This window comes from Rhea pennata, chromosome 20, assembly GCF_028389875.1.
Source record: "Rhea pennata isolate bPtePen1 chromosome 20, bPtePen1.pri, whole genome shotgun sequence".
Taxonomy (NCBI): domain Eukaryota; kingdom Metazoa; phylum Chordata; class Aves; order Rheiformes; family Rheidae; genus Rhea; species Rhea pennata.
In genome coordinates this window covers 2,867,278-2,895,248 of record NC_084682.1, presented here as the reverse complement: position 1 = coordinate 2,895,248, position 27,971 = coordinate 2,867,278, and the positions used below count along the sequence as shown (strand labels likewise).

Genomic DNA, 27,971 nt, shown 5'->3' with positions numbered 1-27,971 from the left:
TCCCCTCGCTCTCACGCCGCTTCCGCGGGCGCGCAGGGCGGCGCGGGGAGGAGGAGCGGGCGGGGGGCGGACGGACGGACCGGGGCCGGGGGGGAGGAGGGGGGAAGGCGGCTCCGCACACGCAAGATGGCGGCGGTGGAGCTGGAGTGGGTGCCCGAGACGCTCTATAACACGGCGATCTCGGCCGTGGTGGATAGTTACGGGCGGGCGCGGCGCCGCGACATCCGCTCCCTGCCCGAGAATATCCAGTTCGACGTGTACTACAAGGTAGGGGGAGGCGGCGGCCGAGCCGAGCCGGGCCTGGGCAGAGATGGAAGGCGCATCGGGAGGGGAGTCCTGCGCCCGGGCGGCCCTAGGCCGCTCCTCCAGGCTCCCCCCGAAGCGGCGGGCCCTGCGGGGCGGCCGCTGCCGAGGGGGCCCGCGGCACGGCGGAGCGAGGGCCGGCGACGCTGCGGAGGCTCCGGAGCGGGGAGGCCGGGCCGGGGCCCTGCGGTCGCTGGGGTGGAGCGGCCGGGGGCTGCGAGGGGGGCGCGGGCCTTGGGGGCGGCGGGAAGGCACCTCGGCGGCGGCGCTGGGCAGGCTGCGACCGAGCTAGTTGTGCTGGGGGGAAATTTCCGCCTTTTTGTTGTTTTTCTCTATTTTTGGAGGGTTTTTTTCTTTTATTTTCTTGCTTTTTGCCGTGGCCTTCTTTGAAGATCTGCTGGGAACCAGATGGAAAGAGTTGAGGCCCTTTAAATGATGTTGTTTATTACACTTAAAGCGTTTTCTGGTGGACAGGCTGTTTCTAGTTCTGCTGCTCCCCTTTAAAATACCGGAGTTAAAGGGACACTACGATGGTCCGTTAATTTCTATTGTGCACTAAATAGGCATTCCACGTCTCTGATGAAAGTGAGCGTTCGTCGGGAGAGAAACAACGTGGAAAAGCTAAGATGGGTGATAGCCTTGCCTTTCCTCTGGCAGTAAATTTCTAAAAATCTAGGAGGTGCTACATGAAGAAATTGTTCAGGTGAATTTTTATGAACCAGAGGTAGTGGCCATCGTGTATGCATACAGTAATAATATTAGTACAGTAATACAGCAATAGTATTTAGAGGGAAGGTTGATCCTCCCTAGAGTCAGAGAAATTGCATCTATAAAGTTGAAGTAGGCAAGTACATTTCTTCTGTGCTAGATATTGTCTGCCTTACGTATGGGGAAACATGGAAAATCCTCTCTACCACACGTGAGCATGCTTACAGAAAAAGCTTGGAGTATGGCAATTTTCAGGTAAACGCTAAAGGTGTGACACTGACAATGCACATGGACATATTTTAACTGTTAATAGATATGACCTTTGACAAGTGACTTCTTTGACTCTTTCTGTCCTGATGATTATTCAGATGAAAGGATGATACTCCAGGACTTTTGTAAAAGCATAAAAAGAAAACTCCTTCTACTCATAGAAATGTTGAAATACATATTACTCACAAAGGTTTGAAAACCATAGATGAGCTTAAGAGATCACTGACTTATTATCCTTTCATTAATACTCTTCAATATTGCATTGAATCAGATTCATTTCAAGTTGTTCCATAATGTAAAAAGGAACCACCAATATATCTGGCTTCTAAAGAGATTTTTCTAATCTGTTCCTTCTGCTTGTGTATAATGGTATGTTGTTTTGTTCAGGTGATGATAATGAACATGCAAAGTATCTGTCTTCAAAAATAATGTACTAATCATTAGCTGATATAACTTTTGTTAATGACAGTATTTTTACTGGCTTTCCTATTATTTTTGTGTTTTGTAACAAAAATCAACTTTGAGAATCTGAAATGTGTAAGGTATGTTTATATTCTTCTTAAAGTTGATTTTTCTACCAATTGCCCGCATACAGAATAAATTAGGTTACTACTGTGTAGTGAGTGATTTGCTATTGCTGTCAATGGTAGGGTGGTCTTCCATATCTTCATTGAGGGGGAGGAGTTATACTTTTTTTGTTGTTGGTTTTTTTTCCCCTCTATGTAAGGAACTTGTCGTCTTTAGTAGCTGTGTTCAAATTAGCTTACGTAGTAATGTAACTAAACCTTGGCCAGAATGCAAGAAACTCCGCAGGCCTTGCTAAATGGAGCACTATAGGCAGACACGTCTACCTGCAATGAATACCTTGAAGAATCATACTCAGATTGTAAATCTTTTAGAACAGTGCTTGCATCTTTAATATACATCTATACAACACTCAGTAACTAGTTCTTGATTCTCATATCTAGATAGCTACAGCAATACAATTGACATAGTTGAATCATGCTGGAATGAGGATTTTGCAGAGGTGTTACGATGAACAGGAGAGACTTCTTTTATATTATGTTGGTGCTTATTTTAGTGTTTAATTCTAAACATAATTGCCAAGATTTTCAAAATGATGCAGATACTAGATCACCAACCTAAAATTATGTTTATAGTCAGTACATCGTGACAATCAAGTTCTTTAAAGCAGAAGTAGAATTTCCAAAATCACTAAGTCTTTTAAAGAAGACAAACCGAAAGACTTCTGAGTTCTTTGTTCTGACTACATATTCATGATTATTGCTGCTATGTTGAGAGGTTGTCAGTTAGCTGTTAGTATCATACAGAATAGTACTTATTCTTTAAGTATGGTTGAGGAAAGGTGGTATGTAATGGAAGATTCATATGAATGTACTTGCATTTGAATTTTGAACAAGAAGATTTTCTTTCTGTGAGTATTAAAAGAAATAAAAATATTACCAGTCTCTTGCCTCTAACTTGCAAGTAGTGTTTTGTTATCTGGGTGTTATTCACAGTCTGTGATACTGGAGAAGTCGGCGCACACAGTGCAAAGAATAAAAGACAGCATTGGTCAGATTTATTTTGATATACAGTATGAATGTTAATAGTTTGTAATTATATAAAACTTCTTATTCATCAGTGTGAGTACTTGAACTTAAGCTATGCAATCTAAGACTGAAAAATGTTACCAGCCTACACAGTTTACCAACCTATTCACATTGACTGAGAAGACACAGGTGGGATAAAATAACTACCCCAACAGTGGAAATAGCTGGTTTCTCATAACAATAGCCCCATGGTTAAAAGGGAGGAAAGTATTCACAGAACGTCTTGACTCTTTTCCTCACGGTACCCTCTATTGCAGTGGTTGGCTCTGTTATAATATATTGTCTTTATTTACCATTCCTTAATGAATCCAATCAATTTTAATTCTACATATTCTAGATTTGTTAACTTTTAGGGCATGTTTTATAAACTTGTGCATTCCTGGTCTTCAATGGGAAGTCAAACCTGGGACTGCTAGTCTGAGTGTTATTTATTGTGGATTTGGTAACAACAGGGTTGTGCTGCAAAGTAAAAGAAGCAGACAAATTCTTAATACTAGGAATATTTATCCTTCTGTAGAATTCCTAAACAATAATTGAAGCTGAAAGAGGTAGTATCAACTAATCGTGACTGTGGTAAAACAACAAACCTGTCCAGCAGTGTATTTTGTTCAAATGGCGTTTGACTTTTCCTGGCAACCATTATGAAAATAAGAGATGGCACAGGAAATTCCAAAATCTATGGTTTTGCTAAGGAATATGTAAATGTCTGTTAATCCTACCTGTCTCTAGAAGAGCTTAATAACTGATACTGTTACATTTGTACTTTTTTGGAAGCAGGTGTTACTTGTATTTTGATTTGTTTCTTTTATGCCTTTGCCAGATTTATGTGTATCCTACTTGAATTGTTTTCTAGTAAAACTAGTTAAGTCCTCACTGGGTCTGTTGAGGGAGAGAGATACAGAGGCTATTCTTTTTTAGCCAAAGAAAGAAATATGTTGGATCTTGGGAAACAGAGGGCATGTTGACAGGTGGGTGATATTTGCAAATGCCATTTTTTGTGACAACTAGAAAAAAAAAAAGTCCTCACAAAGCAAGAAAATGGGAGACTCTCTAATAAAGGACTTTAGGCTGTGGTTTGTGGAGGGGAAGGTAGTCTTCTGAGGAAGGGAGTTCCTCTAAAGAATCTAGTTTCTGTTGTCAGAAATAAGATATTGAACTATGTAATTCAATAACTGTCCAGTTAGGATATCTTATGTAGAAGTTCTGCTTTCTACTTCTGCCCCCTACCCCTCAGCCTTAAATTCTGGTATGTGTGCAGCTTTAAATTCTAGTATGTGTGATTATCTCATGTCTTCGGTTTCTCTACTGTATTTGATAGGATGCTTCTTTGTTACTTTTATTTTTAATGTTCTCTTTCCTAAGTTTTTTGTTAGCTACATAGTAGGAGGCTGATGAGTGTAATCCTTGGATTTATATTGGGTAACAGAGTTTCAGCCAGTGTTTATTTTGCTCTTGGAACGTCTCTTCTGGATTGTATTTTTTTTTTCTTTTCTTACATTGATTTTTCTTTAAAATTGTTTGGGTCCACTGTTCTTTGAAGAGTTTCTGATGAGATCAGTAAGCACAGGAACAACTGGAGATGACATGAATCTGTTTCAAACAGTCAGCGCTCATCTATAGCTTTTAGTAATTGCACTATACTAACTTTTTTGGAGGGGGAGGCATTTACAATTTTTAGGCAAAAGCAAAACTCATGATATAGTTGTGCTTTCTTTAGATAAAATGGTAGATAAAACTTCCAAAGTGCTTATACCTTGATGTGAATCCAAAAATCTGATCTTGAGTTTGGTTTCCAACATCTATACAGTGAGTGTGGCTGCAATATTGTCTCCTCACTGTATTCTGCTAATCCAAAAAAAGAATGAGCATGGCTATTTAAAGCTCTAGTATCATGTCTAGCTATTTTATTAAGAAAGCAAAATGAATAAACAGAAATTTGCTGACACTGTTCACAACAAGCAATGTAATATTCATTCTCTGCATTGCAGTAGAGACTGCTTTTACTGATCAAGAGTGATTAATCTAATCTTATGGAAAAAAAATGTTTTTAAATCTAATTTGTCTCAAGGCTTCTGCCCCTTGGTACTTGACAAAGGAGGAAAGGGTAGACTACCTATGATATGAATTGTAGCTGCTCTTCAATTTTGAGGTTGTCTGGCCAGAGGAAAATGAATAAGGTCATAAGCAAGCACTTTATCATATGAAGGATGCAAGAATCCAGAGTTAGTGGGTAATATTTTATAGGACTTTTGCTGTGACTGATTAGTGCAACTTCACAAAAAAACTTAATGCTGCTGTATCTGGGGGCATCAGAAATTAATTGCGTATGTGGGAAACAATCGTGACTTCTGCACATGTGTGCAAACATACAACCATTCTGGTTAGGCTTGTGGAATAGTGCATGCAGATAGGACCTCCTTTTAAATTAGTGCTTTCCAGTGAAGGAGAGATAACACTTTGAGTTTTTTTTCAGTGATTATTACTTTTGTATTAATGTGTGCCATATTTCTGTCTAAATTCAACTAGAATCAAGCCATCTCACCCTGTTACTTCTTCGTCTGCTGTTGTGAAACTTACTGCTTTTTGTCTATGCTTACCTTTGTTTTTGATGTATTAAGGTTCAAGGTTTTTTTTGAACTTGTAACTATGAGGCATATTTCTAATCCTGACATGCTCTGGCTTCTCTAGTTTTTCTGTGCTCTTGTTGAATGTAAGACATTAAAATTTGAAGCATAATTCTCGTAGTGAGATCATATCATCAACAGAGATGTTCCAACACCTCTGAATAGGTGAGACCCCTAACACCTCTAATAGGTAGAGAAAATCAGGTTTCCCTGTTTTCCTGTTTGTTTTCAGGCTGCACAGGGGATCAGGGGTGTGTGTGTGTGTGACTTTACTTGCTTTTTTTGAGGTTCAGGCTTTTGTATCCCTTGTGCTGGATTCTGTATAGATGCAGAACAAAAAGGCATTCCTGCAGTTGCTGATGAGGTTGAGAAGGGTGAGGGAGTGGAGAGGTGTGGAGAAGTGTGCTGCTATGTGTATAAAGCAGTAGATTACAAAAGTTATCTGTGAAATAAGGTTTATTCAGTAAAGTGGTGTGTGGGTGGTGTTTTCTTTTCCTTTTTTCTTTTCTTTTTTTTCTTTTTTTCTTTTTTTTTTTTGAGCTACAGAATTGGCTTGTTTTATGCCCTAAACCATTCCTGACAGAATCTAACAGAAACTAGCCCTTCTCCAGAAGCTTTGTAGATGGTTTGAGGTGGATTTAAGAAAAATGCTTATATATCTAGATTTATAATTGAATTATTCTCTAAACCTGTTAAACTGCGGAGGAGGGAGAGATGGAATAAGTTTTTGTTTTAATATTTTGATATCACTCATTAATGGGGTCTCTCTTTCATATTCTCTCTCTCTCTCTCTCTCATCATTCTGTGCACTGCTGACTCTTAAGAATTCTTTACCTTCTCTGTTAAGTAGAGAAAAGAGTTTGTGGTCACAGCCAGACGTTTTCCCAAATACTACTTTTTGTTGATGAAATTTACCTGCCTTCCTAAAGTGGTCACAGTATTTCCATCATGCGGTGATCCAAGATATTATTAAGTATACTGTGAAGCTCCTTGGAATTCCTTATATCTCTAATTTTTTCCTGGAATATACAATTTAAACCCTGATCTCCATATTTTTTTTAATTATCTTCCAAACTGGAGCAATATGAGCATGTTTTCTTAATTGCATATGCTACACTTTGTCTTTTAGAGGGTCCTTTAAAAACTGTTTAATCTCCATGTTTTTTTTCCTTACTAGATTTAGAAAGAAAATCTTCTATCTTGTGGTTGTGCACAATAAAACAGTCCAGAATACTTGTGATGCAAACATCATAAAGCTTTCCCTCTTTGTGTTTGAGGTTGCTTGTTTTTTTTTGGGGGGGGGGAGAGGGGGTTGTTTTTTTTTTTTTTTGCTTTGCTTTTGCTGACAGTTTATCTTTATTTTCAGAGGCTTGTATCTTTATTTTCAGAGGCTTGCTAAGATGTAGATCATGCTCAACTTGATCTATCCAGCGAGAAATGTGCAAGAACTTCAATAGAACAGAGTGCAATATATAAGTTGCCTGTTAATATAATCACTGTGTTTAAGTGGGAACACCACCATACTCGGCTTTTGAATATTTAGATCAATTTTGTGAATTAAATGATAAGCATTGGACACGGAGGAGGTTTATAGTGGTTTTCCTGCTGTACAAAACAGTTTGACTGTACGCATGTGTAATAATAAGTCAATATATTAAATTTGTACCTTGATTTATAGCTTCAGTGCCAGAATTAATGTTACAGTCTGATCTGATGAAGCTGGAAGTAGTATCACAGGCTCTTACTTAGTTTTCTGTAGTTCTAAAAATCTCCATTGAGCTTCAATTAGCATAAGTCTAAAAGGTATTCGCTTCTTCCTAAGAAGAAAATGTTATAGCAGAAGTCCAAACCTCTGCTATTCTTGTCAGGGGATGTTTTTCTTGAATTGCTATTTTGTTTTTCATGTTATGTAGCAATGCTTGTGGTCAGGAATCTTGTCTCTCGGGAGCTTTAACAAGAACCATTTCTTAAGTACTTGCAACTGCTTCTCAATGAACAAATGAATGTTACTGAATCTCCTGGAATTGCTTTGTGGTATGACGTCTACTCACTATTTCCATGTCAGATTTTATTTGAAAAATCTTGCTGTAACAGCTACAACAGTTTCAAGAAACTTCAAGCTCAGTTAGTACCATTAAAAACGCTTGCCAGGATGTGGAGGGAAGGGGTGAAGAGTGTGGTAAATATCCAAAGGATTCTGCATTTCTTGTTACACCAGTGCGGGGCAGGGGAGAAGACTTCTTTATGTGCTAGAATGGTGCAAGTGTTTAATTCCGGATTGGAGAGATGTGCAACCCTGAACTGAAATTCTACATGAATCTTAAAATAATTATTTCTATATTAAAATTAGTATATGTAGATATTGTTGTCAGGGGATGCTACCTTGTTTCTGTAGAATTTTTGTTGGGTTTTTTTCCTCCTCTTAACTAGTGCATTTATCAAGATTCATTAGGAATTTTAAAATCACATGTAATTGGATATTTACAAATTTGTTTATCTAACTTTGTAAGTAATATTAATTCTGAAAGATCTTACGGGTAGTATTTGGTAAACTAGTATCAGAGTAATATCTGTGCTTTTAGTTGTTAGTTCTTCAGAATAATAAGGGAAAATACTAACATACTTGGCTGAAAGCTTAAATATTGGACATATGGTAGTACTTTGTTTTAACTGTTGGTAAACTAGGTGTATGTCTTGGTTTCTTTCACAGATGTTCTCATTTGTTATCAGAAAGATGTCTTGGGCCTGGAATGCTAGGCAATATTTTTTTTTTTCCAGAAAATGTCTCGAGACTTAAAATTGTTACCTTTAGACAGCTGTGTTGAGGAAAATGAAAGCACTTAGCATAATAATAGTTTTTTTAAAAAAAAACCAAAACAAAATACAGTGGACTGGATGTTCTTTTGCTATCAGAGAGGATATAGCTTCAGAAGAAATTTGTACCTTTTTAAAGTACAGGGAGAATGCACCGTTTTAGCTGAATAACTTTGTATGTAGACTTACGCTCTGCTTTAAAAGGCTTCCTTTTCTCTGGTGAAGTAGATGGCTAAAAGAAGCAGAGCGTTCTTTTCTGGCAATTGGCATTATTAGGTCAAAGATTTTTTTTTTTTTTTTGTAGGTTCTGTTGTTAAAATAACAAACTTGCTGTGCTGTAAAAATCAGGGTCATGTGCTTTTATAAGAGTTGACCCAAACTAAATTTCTGGATGGAAAGGAAGTTCTCACATGCTTTGTTTTGAATCCCGCTTGGTCTGCATTCTGCTTGGGCGGGTAAGGAAGAGAAACAGATGCAAGACACCACATATTGCAGTTCTTACTTCCTGAAGTAACTTTATTGATTATTGAGACTCTGAGAGGAATTTTATTAAAGTTTTCATTAAATGTGTCTCTTGTCCTTAAGCATTTCTAAATAACACTTTCTTCTCTCTTGTCTTTTTTTTTTCTTTCTTTTTTTTTTTTTCCATAAAGGTAGTTGTACTCCTCATTTTTTTTAATATAAAGGTAGTTGCACTCCTCATTTGGAAGTTGCTCATAGCTGTGAAACCTGCCCAGATAATACAGCCTGTCTTACTGCTGATACGAATATACTGGTCCTGGACACTCTGTTTGAATGGCTTAAGGAACACATGCATTAAAGATTAGGATTTTTTTGAATAACAGCCGGCACTGAGAGATGCAACATCTGGAGACAAGTGCCTGTGAGAGACATCACATCCTGGTGTCTCTGCTGTTCCCCAGGGAGCTACTGCCTCACAGGAAGAAAAAATGGGATCCACAGCATTTGTCTTCCTTTAAAAACAATGTCTCTGTTCCACTGGAGTTCATAAAAGTATTCTTATTTTGAGAAAGAAAAATACAATCTCGTAAAGCACTCTTAACAAGTGGTTGTCTCTCTTAAACACCTAAAATAAACACCTAAAATAAAACGGTTGTGCTGAAACAATCTGCTGTTCCACGTAATCCAGCATTGTGCCTCTGACAGACTTCAAGATACTACTCCAAGCTCCGGGTTTAATATCCCACAATGGATTTTTCTGCCATATCTTTGAATGATTGCTTTTGTATCTATGTAAACTCTTGGTATTTATACTATTGTATAGCAGAAAGTTCTGCAACTTAGCTGTGCTTTGCATTATGAACTGTCTCCATGTTTTGTTTTTGTGAACAAACCAAATGATATATTTGCTCATCTGCAGATACAAATCACTTTGGGCATAATAGTAGCCATTGCTTTTAATAAATGTGCAAGTAGATTCATGTGGGTTTTCCCATTTGCTCAAGCAGGAATTATTTTTTTGAGCTCAAGTGTTAATGGGGTCAGAACTAATGCCTTGTCTTTAACTGTTTGTATTGGTGAGTCACCAGTTGCAGAACTTGTGAGCCTTTTTATTTGTTTACTTAGTTTTTGTTATAGCCTTTGCTCTAGAGGCCTGCTGGAGCTTTCTAGGATCACAACATTATTTATTTTTTTGTTTGGTTTTTATGCTGGCTAGCTTTTGTCATATATTTCCACCTACAAGTCTCCTAAAATCTGTTTGTGCTGTTGTGTGTTAAGTTCTGTGCCATTTTAAAAATGTATTCAAAGCATCTGGTATTAAAGAAGCTGTATACTGTAGTATCTGCAAACTTTTTAAGCTTAGACGTTGCAGTGTTTTGATGGTGCAGATAGATGTAGTAGACATTTGAAAATACATTGGTGGATAAACACTTGAAACCACTAATTAACGGAACTCTTTGTGGTGTTTTTTTTTTTTTTTTTTTTTTTTTTAGTTTTTAGTTTTTTAACACTATAAAGTGCTCTTGAGTAGAGTCAGTGGAACTATGACTTTTTAATGTTTAGTTTGGTGTAGTTCGATAGTTTGAAGTCTAGATTTCATTGTAAGTAATCTTTAGAATTAAGATAAATTTACTGTGAAAGCTTGGAGTCTTAAGTTTTTAAACATATTCATATTTTTCTTTCAGCTTTACCAACAGGGCCGCTTATGCCAGCTAGGTAGTGAATTTTGTGAACTAGAAGTTTTTGCAAAGGTGCTACGAGCTTTAGATAAAAGGTAAGTATTTTAATGTATTGATAATTTTCATTTCAGCTCTTACCCCTTGGTCTGGGTTATGGATTTGAAAAATGTCTCTAATTTTCTTGGTCTTCTAGCGTATGTGATAAACATAGGAATATTTCTTCAGACTTTCAGAAGAGCTTTCAAATTCATGTCTCTCCTTCTCTCCCCCCCCCCCCCCCCCCCAAAAAAAAATATTTTTAAAAATCAGAACTTACCGATAAATGCACCAAGCAGTCTATGGTACTTGGTTCACCAAATGCTTTCTTTAGTAATCCCATTCAGTCTAGGCTAACCAGAATCCTATCCTTTGTAACCCATATTGAACAGTTAAGTAAAACTTACAGATCTGTCATTATTTCCTGATATTTTTAGCTCATACTAGTTGTATAGTTACAAATTGGTAGGATCTCCTCAGTTTACAGATTTTTTTTCCTATCTTCTAATATTCCATTGTGGTGTTATACCCATAACTGGCTTTTTTTAGATTCCATTCTTTGTAATCAGAATGAGCTTTAACATCCGTGATGTTTATGGCTACCTCACTGCTCGTTTATGTGCTCTGTCTTTGGGAGTTGTAGGGTAAGGGTAAACCTGAGACTTTCCCCCTAAGTTTTACCTGAAAATATTGTTTACTAGTTTTAGTAATGTGAGTTGTTTGCTTTTTGCTTACACTGGAGGATGTCCTTGTAAAGAATTATGTGTATGCTCGCTTATTTGTTGAATGGTCCAACAACTGTAATCCATTAGCCTTGGGTTTGAAAATTACACTTGTATTCATCTGTTTTTGCTTTGAGAGAGGTTTGGAGTTCTTTCTCTGATTCATTACTCACTTAAATTCATGTTACTCAAGAGTGAACTGATTAGAATATTTTAAAAATTTATATATAATCAAATTCTATTTTCTTTTTTTCTTCTTTTCATTTTTTCCAGGCATCTGCTTCATCACTGTTTTCAGGCTTTGATGGACCATGGAGTAAAAGTTGCTTCTGTACTTGCCTATTCTTTCAGTAGACGGTGCTCCTACATAGCAGAATCTGATTCTGCTGTAAAAGAAAAAGCAATCCAGATTGGTTTTGTTTTAGGTAACTGGAGATGATAAGTTATTAAGTATTACGCTTTCTTTCATGCAAGCTTCAGTTAAGCTAATACTAATTTTTTTCAGTGTTCATGACTGGTTCATCTTAAAGAATATGTGTGTGTTTGGAATGTAATTTTTAGAAAACTACTTGATGTCTTAAGAAAAATATATTGGATTTTAATATATAAGAACTTAAGGGCTTATCTTTACTATTATAAATATTTAAGATCTAAGGATTGTTTGTAGATGTGATACCTAAACAATGTTAAGACTTCTTGTATTGTTAATATTGGTAAGCATTTCTTGATGGAAAACTTGTAGGAAAACTATCTAATACCAAAAAGTCATCCTCAGCTGAAGGAGAATTCTTCCACTTTCCTCTTTCATTGTTGTTAGTTCAGGACTGAAGGACTGGAACTCTTGGCAGAGTTCCCATGCATAGTTTGTAGTTATATGACATTTTGTAAAACTACTACTTAAAAACAGAAGTGTGCTTCCTTTGCGCTCTTTTTCTCTCTAAGTTGTTTAGCAATGACTTTCTGTATTTTGATATGGGAAATAGGGAACTCATGTATTCCTGTTTTTATCTTTATTTGCAATGAAATGTCAAATGTGCTCTTTTCACAAGCTTTGAGCAAACCATTGTTCTCTGAAAATAGTGTATTGCTGCTCAACATTCTGTTTGTTCTTGAATTTCCAGGGGGGTTCCTATCGGATGCAGGATGGTACAGTGATGCTGAGAAAGTATTTCTTTCCTGTCTTCAGTTATGCACCCTTCATGATGAAATACTTCATTGGTTTCGTGCAGTAGAGTGTTGCGTAAGGTAAGCTCACCTTTAATTCCTATACATTTTGCTGTGAAATAACGATTAGTATATGTTACTAACTGCCTTGGCATCATCAAGCTTCAGATACTCTCCTCAGTATTCTGGTTCACCAAAGAACTTTCCCAGTTAGAGCTGAAGATCAGAAGTGCTTCTTCTACATAGATCCCTGGATTTCCTACTTATAAACTGGCAGCACAGTGGAAAAACAGTTTTGCCTTCTCTGCGATGTAGTGCAGTGTAGATAGCAGGTGTTGGCCAGCGACAGTGATCCAGTATCTCTGTTTTCAAGGCTTTTTGTTCATGAATAGATGTCATGTGTTGATGTTTGCTGAAGTTACATTTAATAAAGGTACTCACTAAATCCAAATACAATTGCAAATGATACAAATATGCAAAAATAAAAGGAAAGCATAGATTCCTGATACCAGATCCAAAGAGTTCTCTTGGTCTATGCTGAACTAGTTAACTGTGTACTTAGGTAAATGTTCAAATGTCCAATTCTTGTGGACACCTTCATCTACAACTTGGAAAATAATTTTTGCTTTTAGGACTCATGTTTGGTTTTTGTACCTGTTCTGTTTACAGGGGCTTCTGTTCAGATTCAAATTTCACTTGGACAGCCCTGGAAGATTCCTCTCAAAAGGAACGAGTGATAAAGTTTTCCTAATACTGTCTGTGTTCAACAGAACTGTTACCAAATCATATTTTGAGGCGAATTGTTCTTTCCCATCTAGTAAAATGATGTCCAAACTTGAGGCTTTTCTATGAACTGAAGTTGTCTCCTTTGTGTTCTGAATAACACAGGGACCTAATTACTGACTCTTAGTTAAGCTCAGATAGTACGTTAATTGCTTATTGAGCTGTGAGAATAGCTTTAAGATGACAGATAGCTCCTTCATCTTTTAAGCGATGTTGTAGCATTTCATGTTTAAAGTTTGGAGTTTTGTGTGATCAGTGTGATCCTAATGATAGCTTAAATGACTTTCTGCTGCTGTATTCCGTTTTTACTTTGGTAGCAACCAGTTGTGCCTGTGGTAGTATCTCCGTTATATTCAAAAGTGCAATTACAATAGCTGGATTTTATGATTGATAGCTAATAATGAAAGAGCACTGCTTAAAACTGCCTGTCATACAAGCTAGGTAAAGCTGAATTGATGCAGTATTTCATTAAGCTCTTTGAAAATGCTGAAGCCTTTTTGGATTGTTTTTGTTCTACGTGAATCTGATCTTTAGAAAGTGGGTGGAAAGTCAGCAAAACTGTAAGAAGCTCCATCAATGGAATACAAGGAAACAGTACAAAAACCAAACATGTTTAGTAAAAGATCTAAGGAATAAACTTTTCCCAGATAAGATGTGTCGGATCAGACTTGCGCATGACTTCCTTACTGAACTGTCAAAGCTATTAACGTTATGGCTGTTTATCTAGATGAGTTTTATGCTGATACAGTCTGTGACAAGTATCCAAGCAGGTTGCACTTTTATTGCACTTAGAATGAAGTTTTCTGAACTGTAGATCTTAATTCCATTCGCGTAGAAACACTCATTGTTCTTGTAATGAAAGCTGATGGCCTGCATATAACATTAACTCCCCCTGGGCAGCGGTATGAATGAGGAGACACTGCTTTATGTTCAGGCATCTCAAAATCAAGTAACAGCATAGTTCAACTGGAAATGTATCAAATGAAAAGAATGCAAAACGCTTTCAGAAGTGCTAAGTATGTAAATTTGAAAACCTTTCTATGGGGGAAACAATAATTATTCTCAGCTTCAAAGTTAGAAGACAGTAAGATAAACTTTTTGTTTTGACCATGTAATCTCCGCAGTAGAATATCCTGTTTTTACCACTGTGTTTGTGTTGGAGAAATAAGTTAGATGGAATTTTAACAGAACACAATCTAAGGTTTTTGCAGATACAACAGTATTAAAAATCACTGTTCTAAAAACTAGTCTAACCTCTGGTTTCTTCTTTTTTGTTGTTGTTGTTCTTGCTTTTTAAGGGTGATAGTAGATGCCTTCTTTCACGGGCATCCACAGAACTATTAATACTTAACAGTTATAAAGAATGTTGTAGGATAAACAATTTGTAAAACATGGGCTACACAAAGATTAGTAGTTGTTAAGCATGCAGGGGTTCTTCAGATACTTTGTTTCTGTATGTTTGAAAAAAGTTTCCTCAACAGGTGAGTGTTAATAGGCAAATAAATACATAAAAATGCAGTTAAGCTGTAAGGAATAAGCAATAAAAAAAATGCCAAACACAAAATACAAGATCATTAGTAGAGGTAACAAAAAGAAAGAAGTAATAAGAAATGTGGCAAGGCAATTGCACTCTGAGGGTTAAATTTCTGTTTGTAGGGAGAGCACACATATCTTGCTGTGTTTCTGTCCTTAGTTATACTTAACCATGTCTGTGCTGCATCATAAGCATCACTTTTGTACACTGAAATCAACTCCCTAGCTTGCTTTCTAGGTGTTTGTCTTGTAGCCAGAGTGAGGCCATCTTGTTAATGCAAGATAACTATTAGTGTTCCTAAGGCTAGTGGTAAAGAGGAAAGGAAGCTTTTGTTCCAGAACAGGTATTAGTTGCAGTCTGACAAATCTAATGAAGTTTGAGACAGAAAGCTGTCTTTTAATTAAAAACAATCAAACAATGACAAAAACTGATCTGAACGTAGCATGCAGATTCTGACTGAAACTGAAAATTTAGCCTTTTCACAGGTGTTATTAATAGAAAGCAGTTTAAAAAGGTGAAGAAAGTTTCATGTTATCTGGGCATAAGTGGGATTTTTCTTTGCTGCACTAGTGGCAGTAAAATTATGGAGAAACTCAACAAAATTTGAAAATATGAGATTTTTTTTCTACAAGCTTGTATACTACTTTCTTGCTTGTGTATAAGCTCCTTCTAGGTTGCTTGTTTTTGTTATATGTTAAACAACAAAGCACAAATGCAAGATCTGATTCTTCTAATTCGTTATTCTATATTTGATAATAGTTTTGATTTATATAACTATCCTGTTTTTTGGAAGAGGAGTTTGATGTTTTTAGGCTTCCTGAGATGATGTGTAAATGTGTGGTTCGTATGCTCTTGAAGAATGATTTTATTTTGCAAAAAAAAGGCTGTGCCTGAAAGGCTAGTATTACAGACAAAGAACATTCATAGTTATTAGCATAAATGTCCTAAGGCCTCTACTCTAGCTTTTGTCTTTATCTTCTAAAATTTCATTGGATTAACAAGAGATTTACTCAAAAAAAAAAACCCCAAATAACAAAATTCAGCTTGTGTAGAGGATTGTGTTAGGTTTACCTTTTTTTTTTTTTTTTTTAATAAAAAGCAAACATCTGAAGCCAGATGTTGGATATTATCTTTCCTGAGTGTTTATCTAAATTGCAGTACTATTCCTACTAGTCTGTATCATTCCATTTGACTCGGGCTGAGTATTTTTCATATTGCATAGCAGCTCCCAATTGAATGCCATAGTCAGAATAGTGTTTCCCTCTCTTGGGAAGCTGTAATTGATTACTTGGTCTATGTAGTTTCTTTTGAATTCCTGTCTCTCATTACTTGAATATTAGATGGTTTTTCTGCCTGTGACCAAGAACTCAATCTTTAGCATTTCTGCATCACATTTAGTTCTGAGACCTTTTCCAAGGAAAAATGTGGTCATTGTGCACATTTACCTAAATTTCTTGTGTTTAAATGGTAGAGATTTGCAGTTGAAAAAGTACACCTGTCTCTGTTCTTTAGCCTGCAATGGGTAAGAGAACAGTTCTGCCCTTTAGGTTTGGTTAATGCACTTTTCTAATGCTTCTCTTTTAAAGTAAATAAGCATCAGCTTAAATTTACTCCCAAAGTATTTTCTTTTCTTTTAAATAAATACCAGAAGCCAGAATTGTTACTTGCCTAGAGAAAGAGTATATTTTATCACTGGTGTGTTTTGTCTGCATTTGGCTGTTCTGCTTCCTGAAGCTTCTGTTAATCCTTCAAATCGAAAGGCAGCAGGGTTAAAATAGGAGATGCAACAAGAGGAGGGAGAGAAAGATGAGATTTTTTGCTTAGAATTATTGTCAACTGGGCCAACAAAGTCTCTTCTGCTGTGGATGTCTAAGGGTCAAAGCCTTATGGATGGTACTGAAATTAGTTGGATCTTGTAGCTACAAGTGAGTACTGTTACTCCCTATTTAATCCAAAATTTCTCCAGTAGCCTTGCCCACCTAGAAACATTTAGGTGGGTACCACATTGCTTCCACCATTCAAAAGGTGTGATCCAAGCAACTGTCATGAGAATCGAAGATAAGCTGTCCTTTCTCTCTTAAAGATGCTTCTTTCATTATCTCAGAGTACAATCACTGTTGCCTAATGCTCAGTATGTTTTAAAACATGACTGTGTTTAGCCCAACTTTTTAATTGTGCTTTAGTATTAATGCCAATCAACAATATTGTCCCATCTTTCCTGACAGACCAGAAGAAAACATTCCTTATTTGCAAATGACACTTTCTCATGTAGAATGGATGTGGTTGAATTGCTCACAAAATAACTTGTGAAACTCTGTACTGCTTGAGGACTGAGGAAAAAGCATAGAGATGTGTGAAAATTAGCTATCTCTGTACTTATTCTGTGTCTATTTCAGTTTACTGTATTTTGGAAGGGAAGCAGAAGAGATTTAAGGCAGTGTATCACTGGTTTTAGAAATGGGATTCTATCAGTGTTGAGAAGAATGGATTGTATGAAAAATGTAATGCGAGGCCACCATACTAAAGTGGTTCGAGCATTGAATATATAAAATTACATCTAAATGTAAAATCATAAAATCACTTGACATCTGCAATGTTTTTTTTTTTTTAAAAGAAAAAAGAAAAGTCTTGTCCTGCGAGACACAAAGCATGGAATACTGAAATAATACTCTCTAAATAGCTTTTTTGTGTTACGGAATTCATGGAGTGTGTGTTTGTCGTGACAGCCCTGTTCTATTGTGTGTATAATATCAAGTATAGATCAATGGGACTACTGTATATTGAAATGGTTTATACAGAAACCATTTATACAATCTCTTTACATGTTCCTAAGGTTGCTGCATGTTCGAAATGGTAACTGTAAATATCACTTGGGAGAAGAAACATTCAAGCTAGCTCAGTCTTACATGGACAAACTTGCAAAACATGGTCAGCAAGCAAACAAAGCAGCACTCTATGGGGAGCTGTGTGCACTGCTTTTTGCCAAGAGTCACTATGACGAGGTGAGTAGGGTTAGTTTGTTTTTCTCCAGGAAACCGGTGATGAAATTGGCTAGGAAGTTTCATGCTCATTATTCGCTGTATCTTTCTAGATAATATTCCTGATCTTTTTATTGGTATCTACGTGATGCTACTAGAGGAATACTCGATTTACTGACTTGTTTCTATTTGCTGTTATGAGTTAGAACCTATGAACTCTTAACAGTACTTTGAACAACATTTCTAAATGATAAAACATAGGTTGAATTGATGAAGTATAGATTGATAGTGTATTTCAATTACCTGTAAGTGAAATACTACAAAAGGCAGTTTTATCTATTTTTTAGTAGACAAAAATGAAAAGCAGAACAGAAATAGCATTTTGTAGCTATATTGTGTAGCCTGGGACTCCAGTGTTACTGCTATGTAAACTGTAGTTTTCTTTTAGTTTGTAAATATACTGACCAGGAAGCTGTACTTCACAATAGAAATTGTAAGGGTTACTTAAAGATTATAGAACTTTTCTTTTGTCTGTAAAAGCTGGTAATACATCTGTTGTAATAACTATTTTATACTAACATAGATTCTTTATTATTTGCAATATTAACTTTGCAGAATGAATTTTAAATCTGTTTTTAAGACTTAGCTGAACAAGTTTAGTCGAACATAAGCAATTTTACAGATATGTAAATACCGACAGTATATTCTCAGAACCAAGTAATATTTTTGTTAATGTTACAACACAGTGAAGTTCCACTTACTTATGCTGGTAACTTTGTTCCACAGGCTTATAAATGGTGTATAGAAGCTATGAAGGAGATCACAGTTGGTCTGCCTGTAAAAGTAGTAGTAGATGTTTTACGACAAGCTTCAAAGGTGAATTGAAGATCTTTTGTATTTCTTTTATAACAAAATTACTATCAAGAAGGGTGAGGGTGGGTAGTGCCTCCAGAACACTTAAATACCATAAGGCTCATGAAATAAAGCTGGCTATCATATTTGTCTGTTTGGTCCAGCTCAGTCTTGTGCCAGTGGGGTTTTTTCCTTCTCCACAAAAGTGAGTAATGGCTGCTTAAAGGAACATCATGACAAAGTTAACATTCTGTGATGAGGTTGTCTGTTCCCATGTTTGAGTTAGACTAGGTAAACTACTAACTCAAGAGGTAGTAGTTTACCTAGTCTAACTCAAGAGGTAATGTCATTTATGTCAGAATAAAATAAAAGTTTGTTAATATGTCACTGGGGAACTTTTTCTTGAATAACTGAAAAGTCCTTTAGTAACCATTATGATATTTTGAAATGAAGAATAGTAATTAGCAATTGGGCCAGTGTCTGGTGGAGACATATATACTTTATTTTCTTGTTTAGGCTTGTGTTGTAAAACGTGAATTTAAAAAGGCTGAACAGCTGATAAAACATGCGGTATATCTTGCCCGGTGAGTAGTACCCCCAAAAATGCCTTTTAAAGTTAAGCGTAACTTTCCTCAATTTGTAATGCAAGTATGTTTCTACAGGGAGCATTTTGGAGCCAAGCACCCCAAATATTCTGATACACTATTAGACTATGGATTTTACTTGCTCAACGTAGACAATATATGCCAATCTGTTGCGATCTACCAGGTATGCAGCAAGGCTAAATGACTATCTGATATTGATAATCTCTCAAATGTTTCTATTTGGACTCACAGCGAACTCAGATAATTAATAGTTGATTTTAATTACTGTAAAGCTTGTTGCTTAAAAAATCCTTTGGGTTTGATTTTTCTTTTTGCCTGACTCTAAAATGGCTTTTATGCATTTATGTCCTGTAAATATTCTATAGATATGGACTAGCCAGTAGGGTGGAGTTTGTTTGTTTTCATTTATAATACTGAGAGGGATTCAGAAGGGTTTTGGTGGGGTTTTTTGGTTTTGTTCTCTGTATTGATAAAATTGTTCATTTTTAACACTTTCAGACAGCTCTTGATATCCGGCAGTCAGTATTTGGAGGTAAAAACATACATGTAGCCACAGCTCATGAAGATTTGGCTTATTCTTCTTATGTTCACCAATACAGTTCTGGAAAATTTGACAATGCACTGTGAGTACAATTGTTTGAGGTATTGGCAGCTAATTTAGTTCTGTAAATGGGAAAAGATGTTCTTAAATGATGTAGATTTTCCAGTTAGAATTTAAATGCATCTGTTTATTGTACTTCTGTACTGGCTTACTGCTTCTAGTATTTTGACTAGTCAGCTGCTAACTTAAATCAACATGCGTACACTTAAACTCTTTCAGATTCCATGCTGAACGTGCTATTGGTATTATAACTCACATTCTCCCAGAAGACCATCTTCTCTTGGCATCTTCCAAGAGAGTTAAAGGTAGTATTCTTTATTGCATTACTGAGATGTTTTAATATTTTATCAGTGGAAATCAGTCATTCAGATATGCTGTGGTGTTCCCTAGCAGAGGTAGCGTAACACTTCTTTCTTTCTGCCAGATGAAGCTTGCTCTAGAATACATGGTAGTCCTCAATGTTTTCTGTCAACACTGTAAAAATATAAAGAAAATTTTAAACTTCCTGAAAAAGGAGGTAAAAATATTGAATATGAGAATGTTAGGAATTAGCTGTCTGATCATACCTGTCTGAAAACTGTTTGAAGTAAACATAAAAACTGATTAGGTGTCTCCCAAGATGTCTTGGGTAGATGGCTTTCTGCTGCCTACAGTTAACATCTCTCTGTGTTTAGAGCACAGTAATATTGGTTCTTCTCTCCTGTACCCAGCACTTATCCTGGAGGAGATTGCAATAGACTGTCATAACAAGGAAACTGAGCAGAGATTACTTCAAGAAGCTCATGACTTGCATCTGTCTTCACTCCAGTTAGCTAAAAAGGCTTTTGGGGAATTTAATGTACAAACAGCAAAACACTATGGCAACCTTGGAAGACTGTATCAGTCCATGAGAAAATTTAAGGTAGGATTATATGTTGTAAATGTAAATAAGAATTTTGAGAATTTGAAAAAAAATGATAGTTTTTTTTTTTTTTTGCTTTCTTACTATTATGTTATTGTTTTATGTCTTTTATAAAATACTGTGGATTACTAAGCTGCTGTACAATTACATTAAGTCTTACAGTTTTCTAACTTTTTTTCTTTTTATGACATGATGAGTGGTGTCTGTGACTGACTCATATAAATTGGATTCCTGTAGGAAGCTGAGGAAATGCACATCAAAGCAATTCAGATTAAGGAGCAGCTTCTGGGTCAAGAAGATTATGAAGTTGCCCTGTCAGTGGGACATCTAGCTTCTCTATATAACTATGATATGAATCAATATGAAAATGCTGAAAAGCTTTATTTGAGATCCATAGCAATTGGTAGGTACTTCTTAAAATGTATGCTGTATTGCTGTTGTGACATTACAGGAAACTAAAGCCTTTTAATGAAGGACTTAATGAATTGCAACATGCTTATTTGCATATGGGTTCAATCTAAACGTAATTATTTTTCTTGAATGTTCTGCTAGGGCTTGAATTTTGGAACTGTTATTTTTAGTGCTCCATCAGAACTCACTCACTGTGACTCTTGAAAACATTGAGGAAAAAATGACCAAGTAAAAGCTTGAGTATTAGTCTTTACGCTTTGGAGTTGTATTTAGAACTTAAGTTCAGAATGTAATTAGATTTTAAAAGAAATGGAAGATTGTTGTGTCTGTCAGCCTTTGTATATCATAGTTAAATTTTTTTTTTCTTGCCCATCTGTCATTCGCGATGAACTTACCATTGCAAATCAAATGCTTTAGCTCAGTTTTAAGGTGTTCTTAGTTCCTACAGTTAGCATATACTGGTTGTTACGACAAAATACATAATTGGAAGGCAAAACTCTGAAAACCAACATCAGTGCTTAAAACTGATCTTGGACTGAAATTAGGACACAACTGGCTTGTTTGTATGACTGGTAGATTCTGTGCGAATATAGCAAGAAAAAGGTTGATAGAAATTTATGCCAACGTTCAGAGAACTTGCATGTTGCTCCTGTTTTTCATTTGCCCTAACAAAAAGATGATGACTTTACTTTTTATCATATAATTTTATCAGTGATGTGAATAGCACCATGTTATGAGCAGATTACCTCTTAATTTTGTTGTCTTTTGGATTTCTTTAGGAAAGAAGCTTTTTGGTGAAGGGTACAGTGGACTTGAATATGATTACAGAGGTCTCATTAAACTGTACAATTCCATTGGCAATTATGAGAAAGTTTTTGAGTACCACAATATTTTGGCCAATTGGAACCGGTTGCGGGATCGGCAGTTCTCAGTTACAGATGCTCTGGAGGATGTAAGCACCAGCCCTCAGTCCACTGAAGAAGTGGTTCAATCTTTTCTCATGTCTCAGAACGTTGATGGACAGAGTAGCTAAGGAACTTGGTCAATTAACCGGTTAAAGGTTTTTGTTTGTTTGTTCTTTTTTTTCCCCTCTCCCCCCACTCCCACCCCCCCAGATTACAGGGGAAAGTCATACTGTGAAATCTAAACCATGTAGTTCTCTGGGGGCTGGAATTTGCATTGAAACACTGGTCCAGTCTACTGAAGAGTGCCCATACGGATGGATGTGTGTTAAATTTTTATCAGCATGTGTATGGCATGTTTAGTTCGACTCAGATTTTGAACTCGGTATTCCAGAAAACCCCTTCTTTCTCTCTTCCTTCAAAAGAAGCTACTTTGCAGAAAATCTGCAAGAACACATTAAATAAAACTATTTGAGTCCGAAAGAGTTGCATTCTTATTATGAACTGGAGGTTTCATCAAGAGCTTGCTTCTGACAAATAGAATAAATGCTGTACTGTAAGAAATTTATACAAGAAAAGTCTTTCTCTATATGCATTTTAGCAGAGTTTAATCACAAACATTAAGAAAAGGGAGAATGCCCTAGTCTTGGCTGCTGCCTTATGAAGAAAAGTGGCAAAGAACCACTTTGGAAAGCAACATACTCTTTGTGAACCACAATAGGTTGTTAAGCAAGTAATCACTGTATGTTGTTTCTGATCTCCTGAACTGGACCAGTGTTCATCTGTAAGTGATAGAAGATCCAGTAGACCAGCAATCTTAGTTTTCTTTGGTACCAAGCAAGAGTGCTAATCTTCATAACAGGACCAGGAAAATCAAAAGTGGACCAGCCTACTAGAAAAAGTTTTGGACCAGTGGCTTTAATTTAATATTTCTGCCCCTGCATTCACTTTTACGGTAGAATTATTTCATTTAGATGTATGATCAGTGCAAAATTATATTCATGTAATAGATACAAAACTAGGAAGTGAACGTTCTTTAGCAGTTGCGATGGCATGTCTTTAACTAGTAAGCTTGTACAGATATTAATGTCAATGCCACAAGTGAAAACTAGAAATGCTTAAATATTTGCTGCAGCCATCTTATTTTCCTTTTTGAATGGGCTTACTCTAATAATTGAGGCAGTAACTTGTTTATACCAGCTAATAGTTTTGTATTAAAATCCAGTTCAATTTTATGTTTCTGGAGAACACAACTTATTGTACAGTTTGCAGGGGTCAGTGGAAAATGCCAAAAAGCACAACAGGTCTTTTTTGTGATGCTTCGTTTCTACATTAAACAATAGTACAACAAGAAACTGATTCCTTTATATTAATTTAAAGAGCAGAAGTCAGCTATAAAGATCCTTTAATAATGCCTATCTTACTAGCTTGTCTTAGTTTTTCTTCTGTTTTGCGGGGGGGGGCTGCTTTGTTGTGTGGTTTTTTGGTTTGGGTTTTTTTAATGTTGAGGTAATACTCTATTTGAAAGTCTGCGTAACATAGCAAACTAGAAACAACTCACTACTGTTACCTCAGTTCTTATTATAGTGGCACAAACAGTGCTTCTATAGTTAGGATTCTGTCAGTTTTGGGTTTTCTCCCTTCCTCCCCTATTTTCAGGGGTTTATAACTTGGTTGTGAAAGTTCAGTCCAAGTTGAGGCTCAGCAAGGAAGGTTCCTACAGGACTTGGACTGGATGTTTTGTTTGGGATTTGTTTTTTATTTGTTCATAAAATTTGGGGCAGGAAAACCTGCCTGAAGGTCTTCAGGAGAGTGCAGAGAAGAAACAGAAATTTCAGACACTACCTTGAGTTTACTGACTCTCTAAAGAACTGAAGTGTTGTAGGCAAATAGTTTGTATACTAGTGCCTTCAAGTATCTTTTTGGGGGGAGAGGCTGAATAGTACCAACTTTTAAACTCTAGTTATGTAATTAGTGAATGCAGCTTTAATGATTGCATACTCAGAATATTTTAAATGAAGCGAAAGGAAGTAGTTGCATAAGAAAAACCCTGTGGTATTAACACTTAGGCTGCAGTATATCCTAAAAGGCTGTTCAGTTAAAATCACCTTAAAATTATGCATGGATTTAAATTCTAATTTCTTCATAGCAACTTTGTTGCTTTTGTAAGTGCTTTAGATATTGCAAATGTATTTGGCTTACTACCATGCAAAATGTATTTAGCCCTCAATGTTCATACAGCAGGGTGCTCATGAGTTATAAAATTTCTGAATTCTTAATTCCTATTACAATTGTTTAAACTCAAATTAAATGGGTGATACTAGTATCAGAACTTGAGCTGGGGGAGCTTTAAGATTGTCCTGGACAAGTCGTATAACTTCTGTATTGCGGAAGCGTTTAAAAGCCTCAAATTGGGTACATGGATTTATGTTGTCTGAAGATACCATTTGCTTGGGGTTTCCAGTCTTAGGTCTCTGCTACTAGTTTTTGGCAAAGGAACCTCAGAGCTCCCAAAGTTTCATTTGGAGCAGGGCACGTTAGTTAAGTGATACTAGTAAAAATGCTCTACATGAACCTTCCCCTCCCAACCTTTAACTCTCTATGGTTTGTGTCTGTGTTTCATTAGTTGCCTTCAATTTATGGCCAACAGGAGAGCTTCTGATGCAAGGCAGGTTAGGGAGGTGTTATGCTTCTGTTTGATAACCAAGCACATCAGTTAAATTAATTGGTTAGGTTCTTTTTTTTTTTTTTCCTGCCTTATTAAACCTGCTGGCTGGATGTACTTTTCTTTCTTGCTTAAAGCTGCTTCATCAGCTTATTATGTACTTTGTATTTAGGGCTTCTCTGGAAGGAATTAAGGTCCTAAAAATCACTGAACTCTCTTTGATAATGGGCTTTGGCCAAAAAACATGACTTTGGCGAGTATTTGCAGTGATCCTTGTAGGACTACTTGCATGCCTTTCACATGACTAAACAAAGTTTTGACATGACTGTTGGGTTGAACTTCTCATTGTAGCACCTTTGCAACTCCAGTCATGCCTCAGCATGTTAATTTTGGTGAAAGACAGCTGTGGTTAATTGCTAAAGCTTTCAAAGCTTGGGAGGTTGCAGAACAACTTCATAGCTGCCTACAAGATGCCTTGTTGCCTGCTCTGCATGGTGTAGTGTGCAACCTTGACTTAATGCTATCCCTGCTGCAGATGCACTCTTGATGTAATATTATTAACTGTCATTTTTCTTTGGTTTTCAAATCTGTGTTTTAAATTAAGTTCTCAGAAGAAATTAGCCTTCTGTGTTGGCACGTGGGCCCTGTTTGAAATGCTGTGCTTTCAGTCATTACCCTACTCTGTTGTTGTCTCTGCTGGTACAGCTTGTTCGGTATCTTTGAGAAAGTAGGAGTCTAGTGCAGATGGGTAACTACGAACTAAAGTAAACGTACTTTCAGGGCCGTATCGCCAGAGTAAGGTATGTTCCTCCATAAAGATGTGGACAGCTCCCAGATGATTGCAGTAAATTTGCAGGTGATTTGTAAAAATTACTTCAATAATATTTCGTGACTTCTCTACCAGGCAGAGCTGAAAGAGCAGAGCGTGTGTTCTCCCGTGCCTTCCTCCTACTGGTAAATCCACACCGTGTGGCTCTTCAGTGCAGAACTTAGAGCACAAACCTGGCACCTTCCTCCTCCCAGTGTTAGAACTGAGGAATTTTCTTCCTATCTTACCCCCAAAACAAGTCTTTCATGCCTGTTTGAATGCAAGCATTGGGGAAGGGGCTATATGGGCAGCCTTGCGTGTTGGGAGAACTGATGCCTCCTGTGACTCAAGCAGCCAACTATGAAACACTAAAGTTGATTATTGGCATTTTGTATATGCACAATGCACCTACCAGTATCTTAGGAGGTGCTATGTGGTGCTGGCATTAAAAGGGAGACCTGAGGGTGAGAATCCAGTGAAATGCATCTTCAGAATTTTATCTCTTGAAGGTAAGTAATTTGATCACCCTACAGTAAGTCTTCACGACTGTTGAGGACAGGTATCACTCTTGGAGAATATTTTAATAATTGTTTAAACCCTTATTATTTTATTTTTAATATAAGGTGGTTTGGATTATTTTCATGTCTGGTTTTAATGCAAACACTTCCATTTTATAAAGAAAGGGGAGAAGGTGATAGAATTTTTCCACTATTCTTAGGACTCAGGCTAGTCTGTGTTCTTTGGTTTTATTTTGTTTTTTCCTTCCAACTAGAGTTTATGGAAAGGGGGAAGTACATGCAGTGTTTAAGAACTGACAAAAGAGAAAGGGAAAAGTTGCAGAAAAGTGTTTCAAAATAAGTATATCCCTCAGTTACTTGAAGTACAACAACTAGTGACTATTTGGCTCCAAGCAGTTGTTTTTATGGCATGATATTCGTTATGACCATCAAGTGTCTGCTTCTGTTTCGTAGTCTTTATGTGCACTCTTTACTTTGTATAGATACCTGTTGTTTTAAGACTTTTCTTGGTTTTGCACACAGGGTTTTTGTTAAATAATTTTGAAGGGTTTTTTTTTGTTGTTGTTGTTGAATTCTAACTTATTAGGAAAATGTTCTTAATTTTAAAAAATGAAGATTTTCTTTAAATGTGCTGCAGTCTAAAATTTGCTAAAGGTGCCATTGCGCTGCTTCTTGTGGTACAGAGAATGCACATTTAACTTAATTTCCTTTTTATAGTCATACAGATTGGTAGAGTACAAAAAAAGGAAAATGCATCGTGCCTAAAACATGAATGAAGCTATTGACAAAAACTTTACTTAATTGATAAAGATGAGATTTGACTTCACAGGCTAGCAGCAGATAGGATGGAGGAGGCCTTGCTGTTACCAGTTTCTAGGCAAAAAATCTGTTGCCTGTGCAAAAAGTGTATCCAAAGCTTTCCCCCCTTTTCTCCTCCCTGTGTTTTTATAAGAAGAAAATTACTAGCCAAATGTTGTTTGCAAATCTGAGTATTCATTGTGAGTGTTTTCATGTTTGACAAATGGCCTGTTGCATGTTTTATTTCTTGGCCTTTTGAGGATTGTGAGAAGCAGGGAAGAAATTTCCTTCACTTAGAAATAAACCACGTATGGAAAAACTGACAGCACTGGTAATGCTTTTGTCTGTAAATCTCAGGAATGTTTTAGGCAGTGAAACAGGTTTCCCTTCAGTGATATAAGGTGCGTGCTCTAGGGTCTTGTTTAACAATATTTCATTGCAATCCTAGGTATCTATAGCATGAGTGGCCTTAGTGGGTTTGTTGAAGTGCACATTTTTTTTTTCCAGAAATAAAATTTAAGATGAAAAAGATATATACTATAAAAATATATAGAGATATTTAGAAACTTGGTTTGTGGTGCACAAGTTCAGTGTTGGATCACTAAATAATTGTCGCAGGTACAATGTGTGTAACTTTTCTTTTATGTATATTCCTTTATGGGAAGCAATGTTGCCATGGTAACTACAACTTGACAATTTCTTTACTACTTAATGATGTGAATGAACTCCTACATTTTATTGAATATTACCAGGCTCAGTACTATTTTTATACTTTATTGAACTACAGGGGATTTTAATTTAATAGCATTCTAAAAAAGATGTTGCTTGAACTGTATAAATCAAACTACTTATACAAAAACACCTCTAAACCAGAATCTCTACCTGTAGTGCCACAGTCATTTATATGAAAGTACCTTGATCATTACTAGACTTTGAAGACCACCCTACTTGTGTCAAGACTAACGTTTCATATCCTACTTCTCACAGACTGCAGTGCCCGACATTATTTGTAACCATCAAACCATACTATGTTTGTAACCAGCATTGTGATATTCTGTAACTGTATTGCTAAAATGAAATATTGACCTAATAAATATAGTGTTCCTGCATTTTGAAGTATTTGCATTGAATTCAGTTAAAACTTTGCTTTTGGAAAATGCCCGCCTTCTCACTCCCTCCTATCCTTGCTCTACCATAACTCGTACACAGCTGGTTTCAGA

General features: G+C 36.5%; 1 protein-coding gene across 2 annotated transcripts; it reads left to right on the top strand.

The window, feature by feature from the left end:
- The first annotated feature begins 112 nt into the window (after nucleotides 1-112).
- APPBP2 (amyloid beta precursor protein binding protein 2) lies at nucleotides 113-27,867 on the top strand. Of its 2 annotated transcripts, none has more exons than XM_062592543.1 (13): nucleotides 113-267; nucleotides 10,480-10,568; nucleotides 11,505-11,656; nucleotides 12,353-12,476; nucleotides 17,546-17,714; nucleotides 18,477-18,566; nucleotides 19,059-19,126; nucleotides 19,205-19,310; nucleotides 19,646-19,770; nucleotides 19,968-20,053; nucleotides 20,459-20,649; nucleotides 20,887-21,052; nucleotides 21,840-27,867. In XM_062592543.1, the coding sequence occupies exons 1-13, from the start codon at nucleotides 127-129 to the stop codon at nucleotides 22,091-22,093; spliced, it is 1,761 nt and encodes a 586-aa protein (XP_062448527.1). In that variant the 5' UTR covers nucleotides 113-126; the 3' UTR covers nucleotides 22,094-27,867. The 2 variants fall into 2 exon arrangements, with proteins under 2 accessions (XP_062448527.1, XP_062448528.1); XM_062592544.1 differs by lacking the exon at nucleotides 113-267 and adding an exon at nucleotides 887-1,006.
- The last annotated feature ends 104 nt before the right edge of the window (nucleotides 27,868-27,971 follow it).

Excerpts from the sequence above, each read along its gene's own strand:
- APPBP2 (XM_062592543.1), top strand. The coding sequence starts at position 127 with ATGGCGGCGGTGGAGCTGGAGTGGGTGCCCGAGACGCTCTATAACACG. Across the intron at positions 18,567-19,058 it reads TTTTACGACAAGCTTCAAAG|GCTTGTGTTGTAAAACGTGA; the intron begins GTGAATTGAAGA and ends TTTCTTGTTTAG. Across the intron at positions 19,127-19,204 it reads CATGCGGTATATCTTGCCCG|GGAGCATTTTGGAGCCAAGC; the intron begins GTGAGTAGTACC and ends ATGTTTCTACAG.